The sequence below is a fragment of the Trichoplusia ni genome, chromosome 4 (genome assembly GCF_003590095.1).
Source record: "Trichoplusia ni isolate ovarian cell line Hi5 chromosome 4, tn1, whole genome shotgun sequence".
In the NCBI taxonomy this organism is placed as follows: Eukaryota; Metazoa; Arthropoda; class Insecta; order Lepidoptera; family Noctuidae; genus Trichoplusia; species Trichoplusia ni.
The window spans coordinates 16,448,732-16,469,854 of record NC_039481.1 but is presented as its reverse complement, the minus strand read 5'-3'; the positions used below and the strand labels follow the sequence as shown (position 1 = coordinate 16,469,854).

Sequence of the window (21,123 nt, the reverse complement as noted above, 5' to 3'; positions counted from 1 at the left end):
TATTAAATATTTTTACCCCCGGGGCAGTAGGTGAGAATGTAAAGGTGACTTCAGTAGACGTGCCGCCCTCCACGTATCCCTTCAGCATGTTGCAGTGCACCGGCATGAGCTCCGGCTTGTCAGACATCACCATCTCAAATATAAACTCATACGGGTCGCTGGTCGGATTTATGACATTAAACTTCCTGGAATTTTATTGAAATATGATTCTGATGCCATGTCTTAAAGAAATATTATTGCAGATCAGGAAAAGATGAGAATCCACGCCGTGTACTGCGTTGTAAAGCTTCCACCATAATTATATTACTTTAAGATGTGGTGGAAGAACCTAAGAGAGCCCATATGTACATTGCATGCAAGTATGGGAATGAAATTCCTTTGCAGTAAGTGCTACTTCGCTACTTTAACTTCTCAAAGCCTTTAACCAAGTGACATTGTTACAACTCTTTATCGTCAATAAATAATGTTTGAATGTATGGTAGGGGCATTCGTAAAAACAGAGCAGCAGCGTTCGGAAGAATTCAACTTTCTGCAGGCCCAGAACTTCTACCGTTGACTCTACTCTGGATTTAATTTAAGTTTTTGTAAGGTATGTTAGAAATGGATCGATGTACTGACTTCTTATAGCACCCGGAGCCCAACACATTAAATTCAAGTACGGTCATGTGAGGAGGTAGCGCCACACCGGTGACTTTCCTTCGGCCCGATGTCAAATAATCGCTGTCTTCTATGTCGAGATGGACGAACGGAATCAAAGACCTCGCCGTTAACTTGCACATTATATTTTGGTCGTACGGGTCTAAATTATCTGAATACAAACAATGAATATTTAGCTCTACAATCATTTGTTACTGAAGAAAAGCGTTAAAAGATGAACACAGATTTACATACCTATTGTACTCTTCAATCGCACTTTGAAGTCAAAGGCGTCGAGGGGCGAAAACGTGACCGTAAAAGATTTAGTTTCGCCGGGCATCAAGCAGCCTTTGAGTGGAATTATTTGGAAGGGCAGGTCGACCTCAAACCATGTGTCGACACTTGCTCTACCTTGACTTCCACTGAACAGAGTTACTTTGCTGGCTTGAATATGAAACATTTTTTGTAATATAACGTAATTCGGATATACTTTATAATTTAATTGTTAAATGTTCTATTTTTTTACCAGTTTCGGGATCAGGGTCAGGCATAGGTTCATTGGTGTCCATCTCTACACTGTTGAAACTTTCATGTCTTGGATGCTCATTTAATAGGTCCTCAGGTCGTAACTGAAAAGACAAGATTACTTTCACTTGTGAAACCTGGTTGACTGCGTTTAATACAATAAACAAAAAGTATTGTAGTATTTACCTTTTGATTTTTGGGAAAATGTTTATCGATCCTCGCTGGAAATTCATCGTCAATTTGAAAATTCCATAAAATTTTCATCGGAACGTTACCAACATTCTCAACGGTGAAATCAAAATGTCTTGTCTGTGAAATAAAATAACCGTTACCTTTGTTGAATAACAAAGTAGTTTTAAAATATAGTCAATTGATTGTCTCTGATGAGCTAGCTGCTAAACTCCGAGATAAAACCAGAAAATGAGATACTGATACGACCTTTTTTCATTTTTAGTTATTTACAGCAACAAAGCAAAGAACAAGAAAAGATTTCAGAAACTCAAGCCATCAATCAAAACACCTCATAAACCTAGGTCATATACGTAGGTATGCTCCGATTAGTGTTAAATTAGATAGTAGAAATTAAAGTTCGGTTGATTTCAAAAGCGTTCCCACTTTGTTCCCAATATTAATATGGGAAACATAGAAGGACTCCAGTAGCAGTCGGTACATAGGCTTTTGCGTGTCTCAAAATACCTTAAGGTATATTATATAATACAATGCACTACCTTGTAGATGAAAGTGTCTGGTAGTTCCTTTTCTTCCTTAAGTGAACAGATATATTTAGTGTACTCTGTCCTTGCAGAATAAACAATGATCATGTTGATGGCTCCTAAATATCTTTCGGACGCTGGTATTGTCTGCTCATCAGTTATAATTTCACATCTTTGATTCAGGCTTAAGTCACTGAAAAGGATTTTCTTTTATAATACAGACATTGCTGATGTCAAATTTCCCAATCAAAATGTGGTATTTTGACTGGGGAACCTAACAATTCCATATGAGAATAGAACTTTCATAGTTCCGGTATCCTTGGGAAGGTTGGACTTCACTTATAAAACAGTAGTAGAATGTATAATTTGACTAACGCTCCCTTTGAACGGTTAGCTCGATACCTCGATTACTTATGTAATACCTAATAAAATAAGTGTTTTGTTCTCTGGCGGTTCGTAAGCCGTCGCCTCTGAACGATGCATTTAGGTGCGCTGTAAACATATTTATAATGACTTACGGGTTGTGATCAAACAGAGTAACAATTTGCCGATTATCCCAAGTAGCCCCCTTCATGTCGAGAGTCAGGGAGTCATCACTTATCGCCACCAGATTACAAGTCAGGAACTCCTGCAAAACGGAGGATTCATTATAACGGGGATTATTCAACAAGTTTTAATAAGATTGTAGTCATAAATTATTATTGTTACCCTCTGAAAGATGACCGGGTGATCGGAAAAGAACATAATTTCCAAGTCTTTCTCCTCTCCCGGGGATATGTAACCCACGGAGGGTTTTATCACTATGCAGTCGACTTCAGCCCAGTTAAACTTGTACACTTTCTCGGAATTATTGACCATCATAACTGACCTTCTTTGTAAAGAAAATAGTTCACAGCCACCTAATATTAAACAAAAACATTCAATAAAGTTATGTATGTTAGCTTACCCGCCGACCGCGCCAAAAAACTAATCTTACGTAAAGAAAGTACTTTGCTTGGTTTATACTTAGCTACTACTTAATGATCTAATTTTAAAGTGTTCGAGTTTGCAGTGCCAAAATCCAGCATCAGGCATAACCCCAAACTACTCCCACTGCAGCTGGGTAGAATGAAAACTAGACTAAAGAATACTTAATATATTAAATAGTATGGTAGGTAATATCTTACCGAAATCCAATATATATTTAAGAAGAGAAGGTTCCGCACTTGGGCTCTCAGAGCTGTGTCTCATGGAACTTGACGATGCCTTTCTAGCCTTCTTATCTAACTGCTTCGATTTTTTCCTATCAATACTCGCACTCTTACTTTTCTTTGTTTCAACAGTAGATACAGTAGACATAGTACTGCAAATAATATTTTTTTAACAATAAAAACTGAAACTTTAATTGAAAAAAAAAAAGATTCAACTAAATAGGTTTATCCAGTCCGAAGTCTTGAGTACTTTTGAGGTAACAAACGAAAAAAATTACCGATGAATCGAGAACCTCCAAGGAGGATGTAGAAGACGGCTGAAAAGAACTCACTCACTTTGAACCTTAAAATTAATTAATAACAAATTTTTCAACTTACCCATCAGTTGTCATTGACAGTTTATAAGCTTCGAGATCTGTATCCATGGACAACATTTCGAGGCCAACCAAAATGACATCTTCCATGAACGATTCTCCTTCGCCTGCCACCTAGAATAGTAGGTATCCATTCAGATTAATTCAGTCCATTCCAGTAGAAGTCAAAACAGGCCGTAACTGCATTTGGCGTTTCAACGTAAATGCTTAATTTTGTGATTGTATTGTTGCAGTTGGTACAAAACTAAAATCTCGTTTAATGTGCTTATAAGCGAGAAATCGAGCGTTTCTCATTGTTAAGCCATGGCTTAGTTAGGGCCACACGGCAACAAGTTATTTATGAGTTTGTTTAATGTATTGCTGTTGCATATTTTTTATTTTTTGTTTTATAATGCAATACATTTGTATATTACATTCGTCACGCATAATGCGATCACCTTGAATCATGCATCCTTTGCAAGTTGTACTTACAGTATAATATTCATAAGGATTCTCCTCTATGCTAAGTTTTACATCGCAGCTTGTCCGGCCCTTTCTTATGGGATTATAATAAATATTTACTGTTATAATTTCTTCTGGTCGTAGTACCACTTTCATAGTCAAGTTCATTTCGTCTGAAATGAACGAAAAAAAAATTAATGCAAGATTTTTGTCGACGAAAAACAAAAGGAAAAAGGTAATAAATTGTGTACGATTCATAAAACCTTAAGTATTATTTTAAGTTTAACTTACCATTGTTTCCATCAAGCACCATGTGTTCGCTTTCAGCTGCCGCTGCCAGCCAGAAAATAGGTCTTTCTTCATTCATTGGCTGCATAACGTCTAAAGTAACCACACTTTTAACAGAACTGATATTTTTGAAGCGAATAGGTTTGTGGCTAATAGAGCCAAGGCACGTCACTGGGAAACGAAGCAAGGAGGATCTATGGTGCTTAACACGTGGTTTAATCAAGCTGATCCTAGGAATTACACCTTCTCCTATAAGACAAATCTTGAAGGATTGTTCTTGGTTGTCCAGTAATTTCAATTTTATTTCTAATACTGCTCGGTATTCCTGAAAAAATCCCGTACTTTTACTTGTCTAGTAAATTTTTGTTCACGTTATTTTTATTTAAGTTTACGTACTCTTAGCGCTTTCGGAGTAAATATGATTCCCAGATTCTTATGTAACAAAGGCTCGATGTGAGTTTCGTATTTATCCAAAGTGAAAATATGACTACTGGCATTCGTTTGGTAATGTAACTTCATGGTAAGGGCACATGCAACAAGTCCATTGTTATAGAGATCTATGTTACCCATGTGACTTGAGCCAACTGTGACACAGAAAAAATGCAATGTCACAGAATTCTCCGCAAAAACGCAATGCGGTGAAGACTGAAAGAAAGAAATTAATGTTTAGTTATTTACATTATTGTTTGATCAGATACCAATGGCGATACGACTTTACCTCATGAACTTTATATTCGCACAGATTTTTAACTATCAAATGTTCTCTAAATGTGGTCTCGATATTCCACAGGTCCAAAGTGGGCATGGCGCCTGTTCCTACTAGTCTTAGCGGTACCCCTTGCGCTTCAGCGGGGCATGTGTCACTGATAATGAAATTAATTGTTTCTTCAAACTTTCTAGCCGCTGTTGCAAAGAACTGTATTTGTATGGTGCGACTGGTGCCGGGAGCCAGTAGGTTGTCTTCGTTCATTATGAGGAAGTTGCCACATTTTAGCGGCGGATTTCTTATCCTATTAACAATATTCAAAAATATGTTAAGAGCTTTTTAGGGAAAATTATTCAAGTTTGAAAAGTTTTAGACTCACTTAGTACTTTTCTCTTTACTTGGAGGTGAAGGTTGAAGAGGATCCACTTGGTATGCCGCCGGTAAAATGATCTCGTAGGTCACAGGACATTTACTTGTGTTGTTGAGAATTACATCTCTCATTATACCACTACCAACAGGTATGATATGGAAATTCAGCTCTCCCAATGGAAATAGGGTGAACCTGAAAACGCAGCAACGCAATTTAAATTTACTCTTTAATAAAGTTACTCTTAAATTTCTTTAACACGCGTAAACTCATCATCGTCATAATCAGACCATATTCGACTACTGGTGGACATAAGCCTCCCCATTGCACGCCATCGAGATCTATCTTCGGCTGCGTAACTTAATGCTTTTAAAATGTTCTTACGTATTGTAAAACGAAGCTATGGTCACGCAGACAGGGAACTTAGCCACGACAACCTGGTCCTTGCTGCCGTCTAACAAGGAGCAGATGTAAGCGGGCACGTTGACGAGGTTCATGGACGTGGTGGGAGTACACTCGAACTCGATGGAGACCAGCTTCAGCGAGGCGGGGACAACGCCACACTCCGGTATAGCCTCAAAAGATCGCAACAACGACGGCTCGGGGAAATTCTTGACTTTTTTCAACCTGAGTTATTATAAGATTTGATGTCGGTATTTATTAAAAAAAATGTACAGTCGGAATAACAAACTGGAAAATATTTGTATAATTAAGTAATTAGAACTATACTGACTTGTAATAAATGTTATATTTGCCACGATTCAGCAGATACATTTCTCTAACAATAGTCGAATTCACTTTAACATTGCCATAGTTAAGGTATGTTTCGCTGGGGTTCTCATGAGCACACTCGACCATCACGTCGTAGCATTCAGCCGATAAGAATAGAGTGTCTATCACCATTGGATCACCACGACCTTCTGCATCATAAATCTGTAATAGTCAAGTTTCATTAGAGACTTTCCTCCCTTCCTTATTAGTCTAAGAAACCTCGAAGACAATGTGCCTAAAGACAAGTGAGATGCATTTCTCAGTTCAATTCTTCATTGCATACCTTTCTCCGAACGCTAACGCTGAAAAATCGCTGAATTGACGAATAAAAGTTAAATCACTTGCCTAGAATGAATTTGTTTTTCTAATCGTTTTATATTGTAATGCTATGCTACATAATCTCGGTTCTGTAGTATACTATGAAAATTAAAACACACATCGATAACCAGCGGTTTGTTCTGGATAACGCCAACTCGGCACGCAATGTATGTTACGGGAACCACTTGATTGTCTTGTCTGGCGACGATGCCCGATGATTGCGCTATAATAAAGTCCTCTATGAACTCGTGCCCGTTCCGTATCTTCCACATTATCGGTAGGATCGAGTCGTTTTTTACTATAAACCTGTCGTCTTCGCGGCGATAAAGCAATAGCTTCCCGTATTCTGGATAAATGTCATGCACATTAATACTTCATGTTATAAAACCCGTTATACCATTAGAATAACGATAACTATTGCCTGACCTATAACTTTAGTAAGTGGCAAAATTTCAACCACAGGTACAACTCCGCTGCATGCAATGTTGACCATGACTATTTCAGGATTATCTTTGACACAGAACAGTAATACGCTTGTGTGCACTCCTTTCTCAGTGGGAGCTGCCGATATTGTCAGCTTTCCACGACATCCGGGCTGCACAGAAAAAGTATGTGAAAATATTGATTATATTGTAGCCATTCTTAATGTACATGGCCTACTGAACAGTTCAAATGTAGAAAATAAATAGTTTTAAAAATGTTTCCTTACCTCCAAACTAATGAAATTTTTGTCTATTTGGAACACTGTGGTGTCTTCCAGAAACTCAATCACTACATCAGCAGTCATCAGGGAAGAATTTTTCAAATCGATTGTATAATGTTCTTCATAAATCCTGAAAACAAAAATATATATTTTAGAGACGTGTTAACTTTTTGTCTATGGCATCTTACCTCAATTGAATGCATACCTATGATTCCCCGTAAATATTGGACCGAACTCAAATACTTTAAGATCATCCAAATACGTTAATTTATAAACATTATCTTCTAGAGTCCTACGAACGAAATTCTCGAACATCTTTTTGGGGCGGCTATCCAACCTAAAACAAATGCGATGGTTTAAATCTAAGAATTTTAAGAACCACGTCAATCTATTGGAGCAATGGATGAGATACCTCGGCAAATCACAAATCCCATTAACGTTGATATCGACTCTCGATTCAGGCCAACCGTTTACTTCAACATACCGCTTGAGACTAAAGTTTCCTTCGTCTTGAGGACTAAATGAATATTTACACCTAATTAGGTCACCGGGTTGTAGAACTAAACGTTTTCCAAAGGCTAAAAAATAAAATAGGAGAAAGGTTTATAGGAGAAAATGTGAATTTATAGTTAATATGTCTGTTCATTATTTACTTGGTGTCGACTTAACAGCGCAGAGCGGTAGCGGGTCTAACTCTGGGAAATCGTCATGGTTTTCGAAAATATGGACCCTTTCCACGGACATCGATGGGATCTCACTCGTAGAAGTTTGAGTTGACGTCACCTGGACATACACAAAATTAAATACAAATAATATAAGAAAAAGTTAAGAAAAACCGCCAAAAAGAAACATTAAGAGTAGTAAGCTCATTATGAAATAGTAAGTATGAAAGTCACCTTTCTCCCGCAAGTGCAATGCCATTTAGAAAGAATGTTTAATACGTTGTCTTGAGTGGTGTCATCCAATAAATTGAGATCAGTTAATTGGTTACATTCACATTTTCGTATCTGAAATGAATGACCTCAGATTAAGCTATTATTGGAATATTGAAAGTCTATCGTGAGTTCAAAAAGATATAATTATTGTGAAGTTCTAGGCTCAAAAGTCAAGTAAGAACTTAAGGAAGTATAAACATATTACGTTCTCGTACCGGTTTCTCGTCCAAATGCCACCACTTCAGAGGTTTCTCATGATGTATCGAAGGGAATGTCTTTGGTAATAGAACTGTGAATTCTTTTCTGTTCACTGGACATTTCAGAACGTCTAATTCTTCTTCTTCTTTCAGCGCATCCTTAACGACGGGCGCTTTCACAAACATGTTGACTAAAGCGTTCTTATATTGCAAACAAGGACACACAACAAACGTGATCGGAAACCCTCTATCGGATAAACTAACTTCCGAAACCTGTAACATAGTAAAATTTAATAAAACTGGATCTACAAAGATTCAGAAATTCACCCAATTTTTAATTCGAAATACTGTTGTAACCTGTAGTTGGAGTTCAGACTTTTTCTTAATTTTCTTTTGACCTACTCCTACTATTGTTCCATTAAAAGTGAATAAAGGTGCCCCTAGATCCGCCTCTTCTAAGATCCAATTATTCGCAATATTAATGAGCTGTTCATATGTTACTTTCGTATATTCATTATATCTTGTATTCATTATGGCATATTCACTCGTTGCTTTTGCTGTAAGATATATAACAATAATAACAAAAAGTATTGACTATATAGATTTGAGATTTGAGGTAAATATTAGCTTAAATTGCTTTTTACCTTTGGGATCTTCTTTTTTAATTTTTTTCTTTGATTCCGAGGCGTCGACTGTGATTAATGATTTACTGCGATTCTCTGTTAAAAGTCGTAACATCACAATTTAAATGAAAATCAAGACATTACTTTTTATCGATCTCCACATTTAATCTAAGAATTAAGTTTGGGCAACATGAACTACCTACTATCTCACCTTTTATTGATTTATCCTTTTTGGAGCTATCAGCCGTATATCTGTCCAAAAATAACAACATTAAAAAGCATTCCTTAAATTCCTATTATAAATAATTCAAACAAGTTTGGCGGAAAGCATCAATGTTACCCAATTTTATCCAAATATTTTTTTCTTCGAGCGTCTAAACCAATCGAGATATACAAGGCTTTTAATTCAGGTACAGAATTTTCGTAGTCTTCTGCATCCATGTCATCAAAATTTGTGACTATTTCTTGTATTTCTGTCTCATTATACACCTTGGACTGTGCCCTATAAATAGATTTTAAAAGATCAGTCGCAAAATCATATTTTTAAAGCATAGATTAACAAACTAGGTTACACTTACTCATCCAGTATCGCTTCGGCCTCTTTCTGAGCTTCATCATAAGCTTGTGCCCATTTAGAAAAGTCAGAGTGACATAAGACCAAATGTATGTTCCATATATGACGTTTACATTTTATTAATGTCATCAGCACTAATGGAGGATTCTTGACTACTATACTTGATAACGTATCCACCACAAATCCTCGGTGAAATTTAGGTAGAGTGAAGAAATCCGTAAGCAGTTCTTCTACTAAATCCTGAAATAAGAGTTAAGAATGACTTCGTCTAAAGGGCTCAAATTAAATTCAGTAATGACACCAGCTGCCACCGTGGGGAAGTAAGGTCCCACGGGGAGGCCCAGACTTCGGTTAGAGGATTTCTAATCTATCTTTTTTCTTTCAAAAAACGACTCCGCATTTAGGAATTTAATGCTTGTATAGAGGGGGTTTCACAAGCATTCAAGTCATTAATTCAACACACGATGTTTTACTTCACTGTTTCACTTCATTCAGTAGAGTCTTAGAATCATTCAAAATATCACATTGCTACTTTACCTGCTTAAGGATCGAACCTCCACCTCGTCAATACAAATCCATATCAAAATCACTGACAGTACGACATTATTGGACTCGATTAGATTAGTGTTATTATTTGAAGATAATGTATTAAAAATTTTAAACAAAAACATCAAGATTACCATCTGAAACAGCGTGGTAGATCCCATAGCCCCCAACACTGTATGAGATGCCACCGACGATGTTGGAGATCTTCTTTTCTTTTTCTCACTAGCTTTTGATCGAGGAGTATTCATGTTTTTAGTGTTAGCTAAGAATACAATTTTCTTCAAAATTATTTCAAATTCATCAGCATACTCATCGAAGTCTTCTAAAAGAGAAGTTAATCTTATATCAATAGGTATCATACAAAATACCGTTAACTTTTAAACTTGTTCAACAACCTTCAGGGTGCTCATTTTCATTAAAGTCTGAGCTCGCTTTGGTGTTTCTTTTCATAGCCTCATAATTCTCGTCGATGGCAGACACAAGAATCATTTTTGCCTCGCACTCGCTTACACATAACGCTTCAACTATGATCAGATCCATATTTATTGTAGGTAGTTGTAACCTTTTTCCTAGAGCATAAGCTAGTTCTTGACCTTGCATCTCTAAAACATAAAAGTAGATTAGGACAATGTACCTTCAAGGTCTTTACGCAGAAAGCTAATTTCTAGCTCCAAAATTGCATCACTCAATGTTTTGCTTACTTGAGTAATCCTAAAAATAATAAGGTGAAAACGAATAACCTCACAAAAAATAGTAAAGTTACGTATATAAAAATATACCTCAGTCATTATGATGATACAAATTAATCTCTGTTAAAAAAATTACTCCCACATTAAGAAATTTAATCATTGTGTCGCGGGGGGTTTCACAAACAAGCTTTCATGAATAACACAATGTATCTTATGCGGGGTCCGAACCCGCGACCGTGCTCAAATCCGACGTTTCAGCTCGTCCAACGTTTTCCCATGGATCCCAGTCCTTCAAGCTGGCCGATCTAAATTATTATTATTTGATAAAATCATACCTTCGCATGGAGAGCCATGAAAAAATACTAGAATGCCTTTTGCGTGCTTATCACCGGAGCCTTCAGAGCCATCGTCTACTACCGGATGTAGACACTCACTTAAGGGATCTACATGTCTTTCCTTTAGTTCCTTTATCTCATCTGCAAAAACAACCAAAAAATGTAAAATAAACCGTTGGTTAACTTCACTTTTATTATTTCATAAAGATGCAACAAAAATACCAAAGCTTTGAAAATTTCAACTAATTTAATTTCAGTTTCAACTTGCCTGGTACATGACATACAGCCTGGCGGCAGACGAACAGACGACGACAACGAACAGAGGAGTTATAGGGTTCCGTTTTTACACTTCAGGTACAGAACTCGAAAAATACATACATATATACCTATACATATATTCTGGGGTTGGACATAAATAATACCTGCAACAATTTCAGATTCCGTTCGGACTTTCATGGGAGGTGTTTCTTTGGGCGTTACAGCCGTCTTCTGAGCTGATTTAGGACTCTTAGCTTTTCTGAAAGTAAAATATGAAAACAGATACTAGGTATATACTCAAAAGGTTGAGATTCGCATAACATATAAATTTCCATGGTATAGCAATCTGCCAATTAATTACGCGGAGGCTTTAGACGATGGTATAGCAATTCTGTTGAATCTAATATGGTTAGATACAGCAGAAGTCAGTTGTTTTGGCTTATTTAGAAAAAAAAAACTGTTTTCACGGTTTCAAATGATTTATCGTCATTCCGCTTGTCCACTTCAAAGCAATAGTCTCATCTCGTACTGGGCCCCAATTCTGCTATTATCAATGGTCGATGAATTAATGGATATTCATCGGACAATAATTGGCAATAAAATTCACTACAGAGCGGAACACTCACGGTCAATACAATTAATTTCAAATTATTGTGTTGACAAAATGCTTAAGAGAATAGGAACAGTTTCAAATTTAATCCAACTGCTATTCATTCATCGGCCATTTTTAAGAGTAGAATCGGGGCCCATGTATTTTAAGGGTGACAAAAAGTACTGGCTCCTACGGATTAGCGTTTGCAAATAATTATAATCAGGTTTCACCACCATATTTATCTTTGCTGTTAGTCAGTGATAGTTTCGAAGTAGAGAGGAAAGTACGGAGCTTTGAAAAATTCTGATGCTAACCTGGTTTGAACCCTGAAAGTAAAATAAATGTGTAAAGTAAATTATGATGAAAAATAACAACTAACTAACGCTAGCATAAAACAATCGGCATATGAATTTCAAAATATGTATGTTTATATAATTTTGCACGGATAGCCGAGTGGTTAAAGTCAGCAAGCTGAGCTCACTGTATGCGACGTAGCGGGTTCGATCCTCAATTAAAACAATAATAATGAGAAAACATATTGCCCAAAATCCTTAAAGAGAAATAAAATAATGCATACTTTGCAGCCGCTGTAACTCTTGCAGTTAGAACTTTGTTTGTAGCCGCCTCCTCCTCCTTGACCCTGAAACATGTAGAATGTGTCAATCAATAAGACATTGCTACTAGGGTCATAAATTTAAAATATTTAGTAAAAGTACATACTTTTTAATATGTTCGTTAAAACTTTGACAGAAATTTATAATTTCTCGTGGTAACCCTGCACCTGGTCTGAGAGCAGGGACCAACATTTCTTCTGGCTTGTTATAGTACTTATAAAGCAACTGGAATATATCTTCTTCCTCTTTCCATTTCCTAAAATTAAATTTATTTCAAAAGTTTTAGGTTAACAGTCCTCATAAACATAGCTTCGATCAATAACTTACTCGTCACTGTGAGCTATAATAAGCTCAACAGGAAAAGGACAAGGGTTCGTTAGGCCGAAGTAAATGTCGGTTGTATCGGCCCAGGGCAGCGTGGGCGGAAAGTTAACGTTGGGTCCAATTATATGCACGTGAGGCACAATTCCTTGCCCCGTGACTGGAATCGTCATTCTATTCGGGTTCATGTGGAATCTGAATATCAATAGGCCTTCGTACAACATCTATAGAATGAAATATATCCAAGGTTAGTTCGTAATACGTATGTACTTATTATTGAATGATTATGAATAATAATTAGTAGTTCATCTAAGAATCTATCACAAACTGAAGAAGGAGTTACGAAAAGAAATAACGGGCTAATTAAAAAATCTAAACAGTATCAAATCAAACCTCCATCGTAGGTTTGAAGGCGACACTCAGCCAGCCTCCCTGGCCAGGCTCGTATTTCCCTGAACTGTCAAGCACCATCATAGGTATAGGACCAGGAGCCTTAAGGCGTAAGGTAACGTACCAAATGCATGTAGGTCTTCCACTAAAATAGAAGTTTCTTATTATATACGAAACATATATCCACACATATATAGACACATTATCAACTATTGAAACAGTGACTGGAGGTTTTTGTTGGATCAAACCGAGTATTTCGTAACATGACTACAATTTTATGTTATTCTAGTCTCCGTGGTCTGACAACATTATAAAGAATTCTTATGTAGGCGATTTCAATATACTTACACATTTAATATACTTACACATTTTTTAAAGGTATGGAACAAATAATTTTGTCGCCGCATCGAACAGACCCAAAGTCAACAACCTTTACGTTTGACACCAGGTAGGGCACAGCGCAGAGAGCTTTGATCTGTATTGGTATTGTTACTCCATAAGGCACCTAAACAACAGACGTGCTTTAAAAAACGTGCACACTCCTATATTACATCCACCTACGATAAATTATTACCTCTACGTTAAAAGACGTTTCAACATGTTGTTCTAACTCCGTGAAGTCATTTGAAGTTGGAGAAAATGTAACTTCTATTTTCCCCGTTTCACCAGGATTAAGCTTTCCACACAGCTTCATACCCAGCCATGAGGGAACAGAAGTGCCCTTTGCAAAGTGCAATTTTGTGACAATCGGTCCATAATTAACCACTTCAGCCGTGCACTGCACCTGTTGGCATTATAAATAAACATTATGTGCGATGTGTAAACAACAAACATGGCAGTCTACGCAGTACTTACTGTACTCCCGGTGATAACAACGCCGTAGTCTATAACGTAGGGCACAGTGAGATATCCCGGTATCGGTCCCATTTTAGCTATTGTAGAGTAAGCAGTTAAAATTTCAGGACGCGACCGTATATGTTGTATCACCGATATTCTTTCTTTTGCTAATTCAATATCCATAATAGTCGGGTAACCATCCTGGAACACGCGCAATGTATGAAATCATACGTTAACTGAAAGTATGACTTAACAACAGTAAGATATATACCCAAGAAGAACAAATGTGCCATCCATCTTGAAAGTCAGGATCTTCGAAGCATTTGTCTGTCAGAGGTGAATTCAAATGTTCCTCTTTGCCTGTACTAAAAATTTCACTGACTGCTGCCAAATATTGTTGCGTCAACGTAGGAATGGCCACATATCCTATTTCCGGATCATGCTAAAATCGTTCATATGACAATTATAGAAAATACAATATCAAAAGTAGAAAAATGTATCTCATTTATTTTATTATAACAAAAATTAACTTGCAGGACAATCCGGTTCAAGTTCAGATTGAGTTGAATATGATTTTGGCATTGTATTGATATGACCATAGCCAAATCGAATTACCGAGGCACCTATTAATAATCTCACTACACAAAGCGTCATAATTCATATTGCATCTGCTGGTCTGCAGCTATTAGCGTGATTTAGTTTACATTTGTAGTTCACACGCACCTGATTGTTTACCAACCGAAAAAAATTAACACTGACTGAACTTAATTATACAGTACATCTTAACACTATTTGAACGTATCCTATCATTTTAACGAAGATTACGTTAGCAAACCGCAATTATATATGACTCAGTGAAATGTGAATCCTAATTTATTTATTTTTTTCCGGATTGTTTGTTTTATTAGTGAACACTTCAGTTTCTCAATCAAAAAATAAGTATAAGTCTCAAAAATGTAGATGTGTCAAAAACCTTACATCTTCAAAACTCTCCGGTTTGTACAAAGTTATAAACACTTGAGGTATGACTCCCCATCCGAAAATTTCTATAGGAATGTGCGGTAGATGACCAATTTCCAGCAGGAATGTTCTGCGGTAGTAACCCACAACACCAGGCCGTATCACGATCTTCATTGATATTTCCTCTTCTGGTTCTAATAATTTTTCAGATGGCAATAGTTCAAGGATAGTTCCTTCCAGTTCATTTTTAAATTTAGGCTCGTCCAAATACGTTCTGTACGTAAAGGGTAGTTGCGCTATGTTAGTAATTATTAAGTCTTCATGAGCATGTTCATGAAATGATCTTATTTTAAAGTTTAATTGTTGTGAGTTTATTTTATACATCAGGTCGGAACTGGACCCTGTAATTAAGATTGTTTCTGGAGGACCTCCCAAAACTTCACATTCAAGAATGGCCCGTACGTTAATGTTTGGCTTTGGTCTGAATATGACGTGCACATTTTGAATCTCATTCGGTTTCAGGAGACCACGATGTGAGACCAACTGCAAAACGTCGTTTATATCTTTTCTGTTATGGGAAGGCTGTAGTTTAGCAAACTTATAACTCCATTCAAAATCAGTGTCATAATCGACATCTATCATGGGTGCTATTTTCTGCATCATTCGCATTTTAATTACTTCTTCATCGATCTGCGACGTCTCCTCACAAGTTGTGATCGTTACTATCTCTTGAAACATAGCGAGTACCTTATTACAACTAACTGTATCTAACTTTGGATCTTGGAGTGATGACTCTCCAACAGTCTGAGTTGGTAAAATCTCTCGTAAGCCGGAACCTAAAATAAATAATGAGGCCAAATTATGATAACGATTAGAGAGCAATGAACAAACAAAAGCAAAAATGTTACCTACTAACCGATAGTAGTGGGTTCCTCAGTAGAGCTTTTTATTAGACTGCATGTATTTCCGTAATCTAGCTCTGTTAGTTCCGGCTGTTTTAAAATAAAACATGACGATATAATACCAGGTCAATTGATAAACAAAGAACTCGCACTTTCAAGAGTTCAGTTTTAATAAAAAATATTTAAACTTACTGAAATGAAACTACTTTTACGGATTTTATCGCGGTTTAATTTTAGATTTTAGTTCCCGACGTTTCGAAACCTTTGCAGGTATCATGGTCACGGGCAGACCATGATACCTAAAAAGTAGTTTCATTTCAATGTCTAACATTCGCGTAAACCTAAGAAACCACTATTTAAACTTACTACTGGAATTTTTGTAATTGAGCATTTCTTCCACTGAAACCTGTAACAAACTAGAAGAGGTGTCGCATTTTGTATTTTTATGGTTTTGCTCTCTATGCTTCCGTTTAAAATACACTGGAAATCGACTCTCGGGGATAAAACCAATATGTTTGGAAAATTTATCTTTCCGATCAATTTTAATGCATCCTAAAACAAACAAAACAACGTTTCAATTAAATTAGAAATGTTCATATTTTTCCGTCAAATAGGTTAATGAAACAAATATTTTGATAAATTGTATTCTTAGAGAACGATGAAAGCTTCGGAAAACAATGTAATGAGGAGCTAGTGGAGAGTTCGCTAAGGCGTCAAGTTTGAGCTTGAGTTTAAAAAAATTAATAAAAATTCTGATCAGAATTATAGTCACGGATAATCGGATACATGGTTACGATTCATTCAAACAAACCTTGTTCTTATGGCCTTTAAATTTGATCTTCATCACGTCGCAATACACTTTCGACTTCAGATTTAAATGCTTCGTGGTGTCGAAGAGTATTTGCAACTTCATAATTTCTTGATCCTCTAAACGCTCCTCCAGTGCATGAGTGAGATTGAATGCCATTTTAATTTTATTAATATCATGGAAAAAATGTAGAGGGCCCTTCCGTAACGGTTCAACGGGTTTTGAGGTCAAGAAGTCGATAAACGTTCGTGACTGAGCAGGGCCCACTTCGTTTATGATATTTTTTAGATTTAAATCGGACTTTCTGTATCGTATGCAACAGCAAAGGTTGGACTCTTCCTGTGGAATTTTGTAAGTGCTTTGTTTTTGTATTATTGCAAACGGTGGTTTGGCACAAATCTCAATATCTAGTGGTAGTTTCGATACATTTTTAATTGTGACAATATCTGTAAAAATAGTTAAGATACTTAAGGCAATAAACTTTATGGCACTTATCTACAAGGATTATAGAAAAAAAGACTTTGCGCCGCACCTGTCAATTTGTAGTATTCACTATAAGGACCAAAGTCATACTGAAATTCCACGAGATTGGTAGATATTTCTATTTTGGGATCAACAAATTCTGCCACTATTTGACATTCCAATAGCAGTTCCTTCTTATTAATTCCTTCAACACTGCCGACTAAATACCACATCTCTTTAACGGTAGTGACTTTATACGAAATTCCTGTTATTGACAACTCTAGTTTTTCACCAGCAGAAATTTTAAACACTTTTGGGTCCAAGCTGAAAAATCCTCTGCAAAAACGATATTTTTTATTCTTTTTGTGTTTTTGCTTATATCATCGGAGTATTATAATGAATCTGGAACATACGCTGTGGGTTGTTTCGTTTTTGGGGCTTTGTAATGTTCACTCCACTCCAGCGCGTGTAACCGTGTTCCACAATTCTCCATAATGACTTTACTATTAAGGGGTATTTTAGTGAAATGTTTCCCAAGAACAATCCTGTCGCGTAGCTCACCGACTACAATACTCGTTCCGACGCCAGACGCAGACAAAGGCACTAACTAGGTTGGCAAAACAAATACATGATACATTTAGTGTATTTAGTTTCTGTACGTAGCGGCTGTACTGTTACGACGTTTCGGTTCAGTTACACATTCCCGTACTAACCAGAAGTATGCTCGTAGATCGGGAAGTAGGTATAAGGTAAAAGCACCTATTACGGAGGTATTTCGCAACATTTGAAAGTAAGAAACAAAAATAAGAATTTGTAGGTATTTCTAAAGGTGGAAAAAAATTCTATCGTTAAAAGTGGAATTTATATTTTGTATTGCCGTTGAGACTATGATTCTGTTGATGATATTTCTTATTTTAAAGAAATATTTAAATAGTCGGGTCGATTTTCCCTTATACGGAGGTAAAATTTTGCTCTGATCCTATTACTGCGGTAGACGGCTCCTAATACGGAGGGTCAGAACTTATATTCATTAAAGTTCCGTACAAATAATATTTATTTAATAATAGTTATGTGTTAGTAAAAGTTTTTCCTTTTTATTGAAAATTGATTTTATTAAATTGCGTAATCAAATTAATGGTGAATGAATTATTTCCATTTTGAGTAACTCTGACAATGACATCTAATATGCATGGGACCCGAATACGGCTAGGCCTATAATAATTAAGGACATCCCTCTATAGAGCTATATAGCTTCCCTCTATAGCTTGTTGAGGTCGCGTTCTGTAGTAAGTATTTTTTTCATAGTAATTCTGGTACCTTGATCTGACCTGATCTGAAATTGTTGAGAATCAATAGTATTCGAGGGATTAAATCACTTTCCCCGGCACCCGCAGTTCTACAGAACAACGTCTATGGATAAAACTGAAAAATAAGGTATAATTATACCAAGTTTCATCGAAATCGAACAGTTATTTTTCTCGTGATGCCTGAACATACAGACAGACAAAATAAATTTTAATCACATATTTGGGTTTGGTCACTCGCTGCTGTTTATTTTTTCAATATTTTCAGTGTACAGAATTGACCCTTCTACAGATTTATTAAATTTATAGATAAATGAATAGAACCGTAATAGGAGATCTTAGAACCCTACACGGAGTTACCTGGAAATAATTACCTCCGTAATAGGAAAACTACTCATGTTTTCGATAATCCTAATTCTGACCCATAAATATTTCGATAAACAAAAGAGTAAAAATGCCTAATCAAACATTAACAGTTTTTTGGCTCAGATTTGTAAAACTCAAGTCAAAATTTATACAAAATAAATGTTTTGTGATAAATCAAAATACACCTTCCCATTTTTGCCTCTTCTAAGAAACTAACATTTTGTACTCGACAGTTTTCATATTTAACTAGATTTCCAATTAAGAACACATACCACAGAATATGGTTTTTAAGTTATGTGATTAATATTTTTTTCAACTAAACTTGAAACTAATTGAATAAATTAATCAATTGAAAGTTATAAACAATTAAACATGACCAGTACTTTTCCTATTTCGGAGTCATAACACTGTATTAGGATTAATATTTAAAATTTGTATCGTATTACGGCGGTGTTTTATTTTTAAATTTTTTGGTAAAAAATGACTTACAAATATAAAATAAGCTATTTAAATAGTGAGTGTAATAATAAGAAAATGCTATAAATAACAAAAGAACAAACTCGAACGGCATCTTAATACGAAAAACTTAGTTTCTAAATATTTGTGTATTTACTTTTGTTGTTCCGCGTTTGTATGGAAACACCTCTCACGTCGATTACGTTACAGAGACTGATTGATTTTGTTGTGTTGTCTATCTGCTATAATTGCAAATGTCAGTTAAGTCATAAAGTAAAAGATTTAGAATAAATAGTTTCGGTTTTGGTCTACCTACACTGAATAAAACGGGAATAAAACGCGAAAATATAAATACCACCGTAATAGGAAGCGATTTTGACTACCGCCGTATTAGGAGCGTTTACCTTATATTGCAACGGCCGTTAGTTTTAGACGATTCACTCATCGTCTAATTATGTTGCAGTGATTCATTCTGCTACAGTACAGTAGCTCACGAAATTGTTAGTACGGCATTGTTAGTACTTATTTTTAAAACTAATGAAATATATTTTTTGCTTCTAACTGTTGCAATGATTTTGATAATTACTTAAAATTATAATAGTATTCTTGAAACTGAACCTCTTCGCCCTGATTGGAACATGGTGTAATATAAATAACGCACAGTGTATAAATATCCCGATTATTAAAAGCTGTGTTTTTATGCGATATTAATTTCCACTTTGACTTTACTTACGATTTCCTTTACTTTTTCTAATTGTATTACAGCTTTATTGGTGTATGTATCAGCGTCGATCAAATACAACGTTAATACCAAATCCGTTTCAGATTCAGGCTCGACATAACCTTCAGTCGGGGATATTTGCCATCTGCCGTCTTTGCTCAACTACGATATAATAACCTCTTAGTACGTTAGTCCTGAATAGTATACAACTACCCATCTAGATTAGACAAAGCTTAAATGATCAATTTGTTTCGATTTTATTTTGTAATGTAAACAAAAGACCCATAAATAACAACAAGAATGGGGGTTAATACTGTAGGTTGCTCAATTAGCATTGAATGTCTTAAATTATATCGTGACGATGTGTTCTTTTTTCTTACCAAGGAAGCCTTGAAGTGGACGTAGACTGGTGAATCGTTACAGAGTGTGAGCGCTTTCTGCGATTTTGATAGCAGCTTGACCTGACCCCAATGTAACGTCATCGGAGTACACGTTACTATGGGACGTACCCCAAAACCAGTTATCTGACAAATTTCAATTGGTTTCGACATCCCAAACAAATAAATTCTATTGAAAGAAGGGTTTAAAATTAGAATGAAATAAAATTAAATGGAAAAAACGGAAACCTGGTGTGGTATTACCTCACTACATAATTCTGCAGTCCCAAACTACTAGTTTTTATTGACACTGGTAAACATATTCTACTGCTTGGCTGTATAAATCCTTCCTTTATCTTGACATTTACGTCTAATGTGTTTTGTTCCTAGAAAGCCAAATAACTACGTCACTAATGAGCACGTTAGGCAAAATCCGAGTTGTTTTAAATAGTTGAATAATTACCAGTGATTCTTCCAAAGTAAAGTATCCACTAATGTTATTAGACGATATAACAATTTCGTTTTCGTAAGGGAAATCCAGGAAGCAAGCTCGTAGCCTGATTTCTGGTGCTGGCGTGATCTCCGGTACCATCGCATTGAACATCACTGGGACTATGATTGGAGGGCTGTCGGATTTCTCAAGCTCCAGCTCAAGAGAAGTTTGATTCGCTCGTATTAAATTAGCTATTAATGTCACCTGCACGATTTGAAAGGTGAATTCAATTATTTACTGCCAATGAACAAGTTCTTTGACTACAGCAGTCGTTGCAATACAAAGGTATTATTTTATCTAACTTTAACAACGGCTTATATTAGTCCAAATA

The 21,123-nt window shown here is 36.0% G+C and overlaps 1 protein-coding gene across 3 annotated transcripts in view; it reads right to left on the bottom strand.

The window, feature by feature from the left end:
- Positions 1-21,123, bottom strand: part of LOC113493302 (hydrocephalus-inducing protein-like) — a 32,195-nt gene that overhangs the window by 7,898 nt on the left and 3,174 nt on the right. For 2 of the 3 annotated variants that reach the window (XM_026871223.1, XM_026871225.1), the window contains exons 12-64: positions 20,763-20,996; positions 20,564-20,685; positions 20,303-20,489; positions 19,935-20,084; positions 17,489-17,682; positions 17,146-17,411; positions 16,617-17,059; positions 16,172-16,357; positions 15,820-15,895; positions 14,922-15,739; positions 14,215-14,385; positions 13,962-14,144; positions 13,681-13,890; positions 13,472-13,611; positions 13,110-13,251; positions 12,723-12,940; positions 12,502-12,651; positions 12,359-12,421; positions 12,096-12,107; positions 11,354-11,448; positions 10,932-11,072; positions 10,303-10,509; positions 10,042-10,229; positions 9,366-9,601; positions 9,128-9,289; positions 8,999-9,039; positions 8,809-8,883; positions 8,522-8,721; positions 8,183-8,437; positions 7,929-8,039; positions 7,686-7,815; positions 7,445-7,610; positions 7,238-7,369; positions 7,039-7,162; positions 6,756-6,924; positions 6,449-6,675; positions 5,974-6,173; positions 5,625-5,867; positions 5,253-5,435; positions 4,886-5,177; positions 4,564-4,812; positions 4,171-4,492; positions 3,910-4,052; positions 3,443-3,552; positions 3,041-3,216; positions 2,583-2,773; positions 2,393-2,502; positions 1,890-2,067; positions 1,348-1,470; positions 1,163-1,265; positions 892-1,080; positions 619-808; positions 17-185 (exon numbers count right to left, since the gene is read on the bottom strand). In XM_026871223.1, coding sequence (XP_026727024.1) covers positions 17-185; positions 619-808; positions 892-1,080; positions 1,163-1,265; positions 1,348-1,470; positions 1,890-2,067; positions 2,393-2,502; positions 2,583-2,773; positions 3,041-3,216; positions 3,443-3,552; positions 3,910-4,052; positions 4,171-4,492; positions 4,564-4,812; positions 4,886-5,177; positions 5,253-5,435; positions 5,625-5,867; positions 5,974-6,173; positions 6,449-6,675; positions 6,756-6,924; positions 7,039-7,162; positions 7,238-7,369; positions 7,445-7,610; positions 7,686-7,815; positions 7,929-8,039; positions 8,183-8,437; positions 8,522-8,721; positions 8,809-8,883; positions 8,999-9,039; positions 9,128-9,289; positions 9,366-9,601; positions 10,042-10,229; positions 10,303-10,509; positions 10,932-11,072; positions 11,354-11,448; positions 12,096-12,107; positions 12,359-12,421; positions 12,502-12,651; positions 12,723-12,940; positions 13,110-13,251; positions 13,472-13,611; positions 13,681-13,890; positions 13,962-14,144; positions 14,215-14,385; positions 14,922-15,739; positions 15,820-15,895; positions 16,172-16,357; positions 16,617-17,059; positions 17,146-17,411; positions 17,489-17,682; positions 19,935-20,084; positions 20,303-20,489; positions 20,564-20,685; positions 20,763-20,996 — 9,795 coding nt within the window. The remainder of the gene's footprint in view (positions 1-16; positions 186-618; positions 809-891; positions 1,081-1,162; positions 1,266-1,347; positions 1,471-1,889; positions 2,068-2,392; positions 2,503-2,582; positions 2,774-3,040; positions 3,217-3,442; positions 3,553-3,909; positions 4,053-4,170; positions 4,493-4,563; positions 4,813-4,885; positions 5,178-5,252; positions 5,436-5,624; positions 5,868-5,973; positions 6,174-6,448; positions 6,676-6,755; positions 6,925-7,038; positions 7,163-7,237; positions 7,370-7,444; positions 7,611-7,685; positions 7,816-7,928; positions 8,040-8,182; positions 8,438-8,521; positions 8,722-8,808; positions 8,884-8,998; positions 9,040-9,127; positions 9,290-9,365; positions 9,602-10,041; positions 10,230-10,302; positions 10,510-10,931; positions 11,073-11,353; positions 11,449-12,095; positions 12,108-12,358; positions 12,422-12,501; positions 12,652-12,722; positions 12,941-13,109; positions 13,252-13,471; positions 13,612-13,680; positions 13,891-13,961; positions 14,145-14,214; positions 14,386-14,921; positions 15,740-15,819; positions 15,896-16,171; positions 16,358-16,616; positions 17,060-17,145; positions 17,412-17,488; positions 17,683-19,934; positions 20,085-20,302; positions 20,490-20,563; positions 20,686-20,762; positions 20,997-21,123) is intronic. The other variant, XM_026871224.1, reaches the window with a different exon arrangement.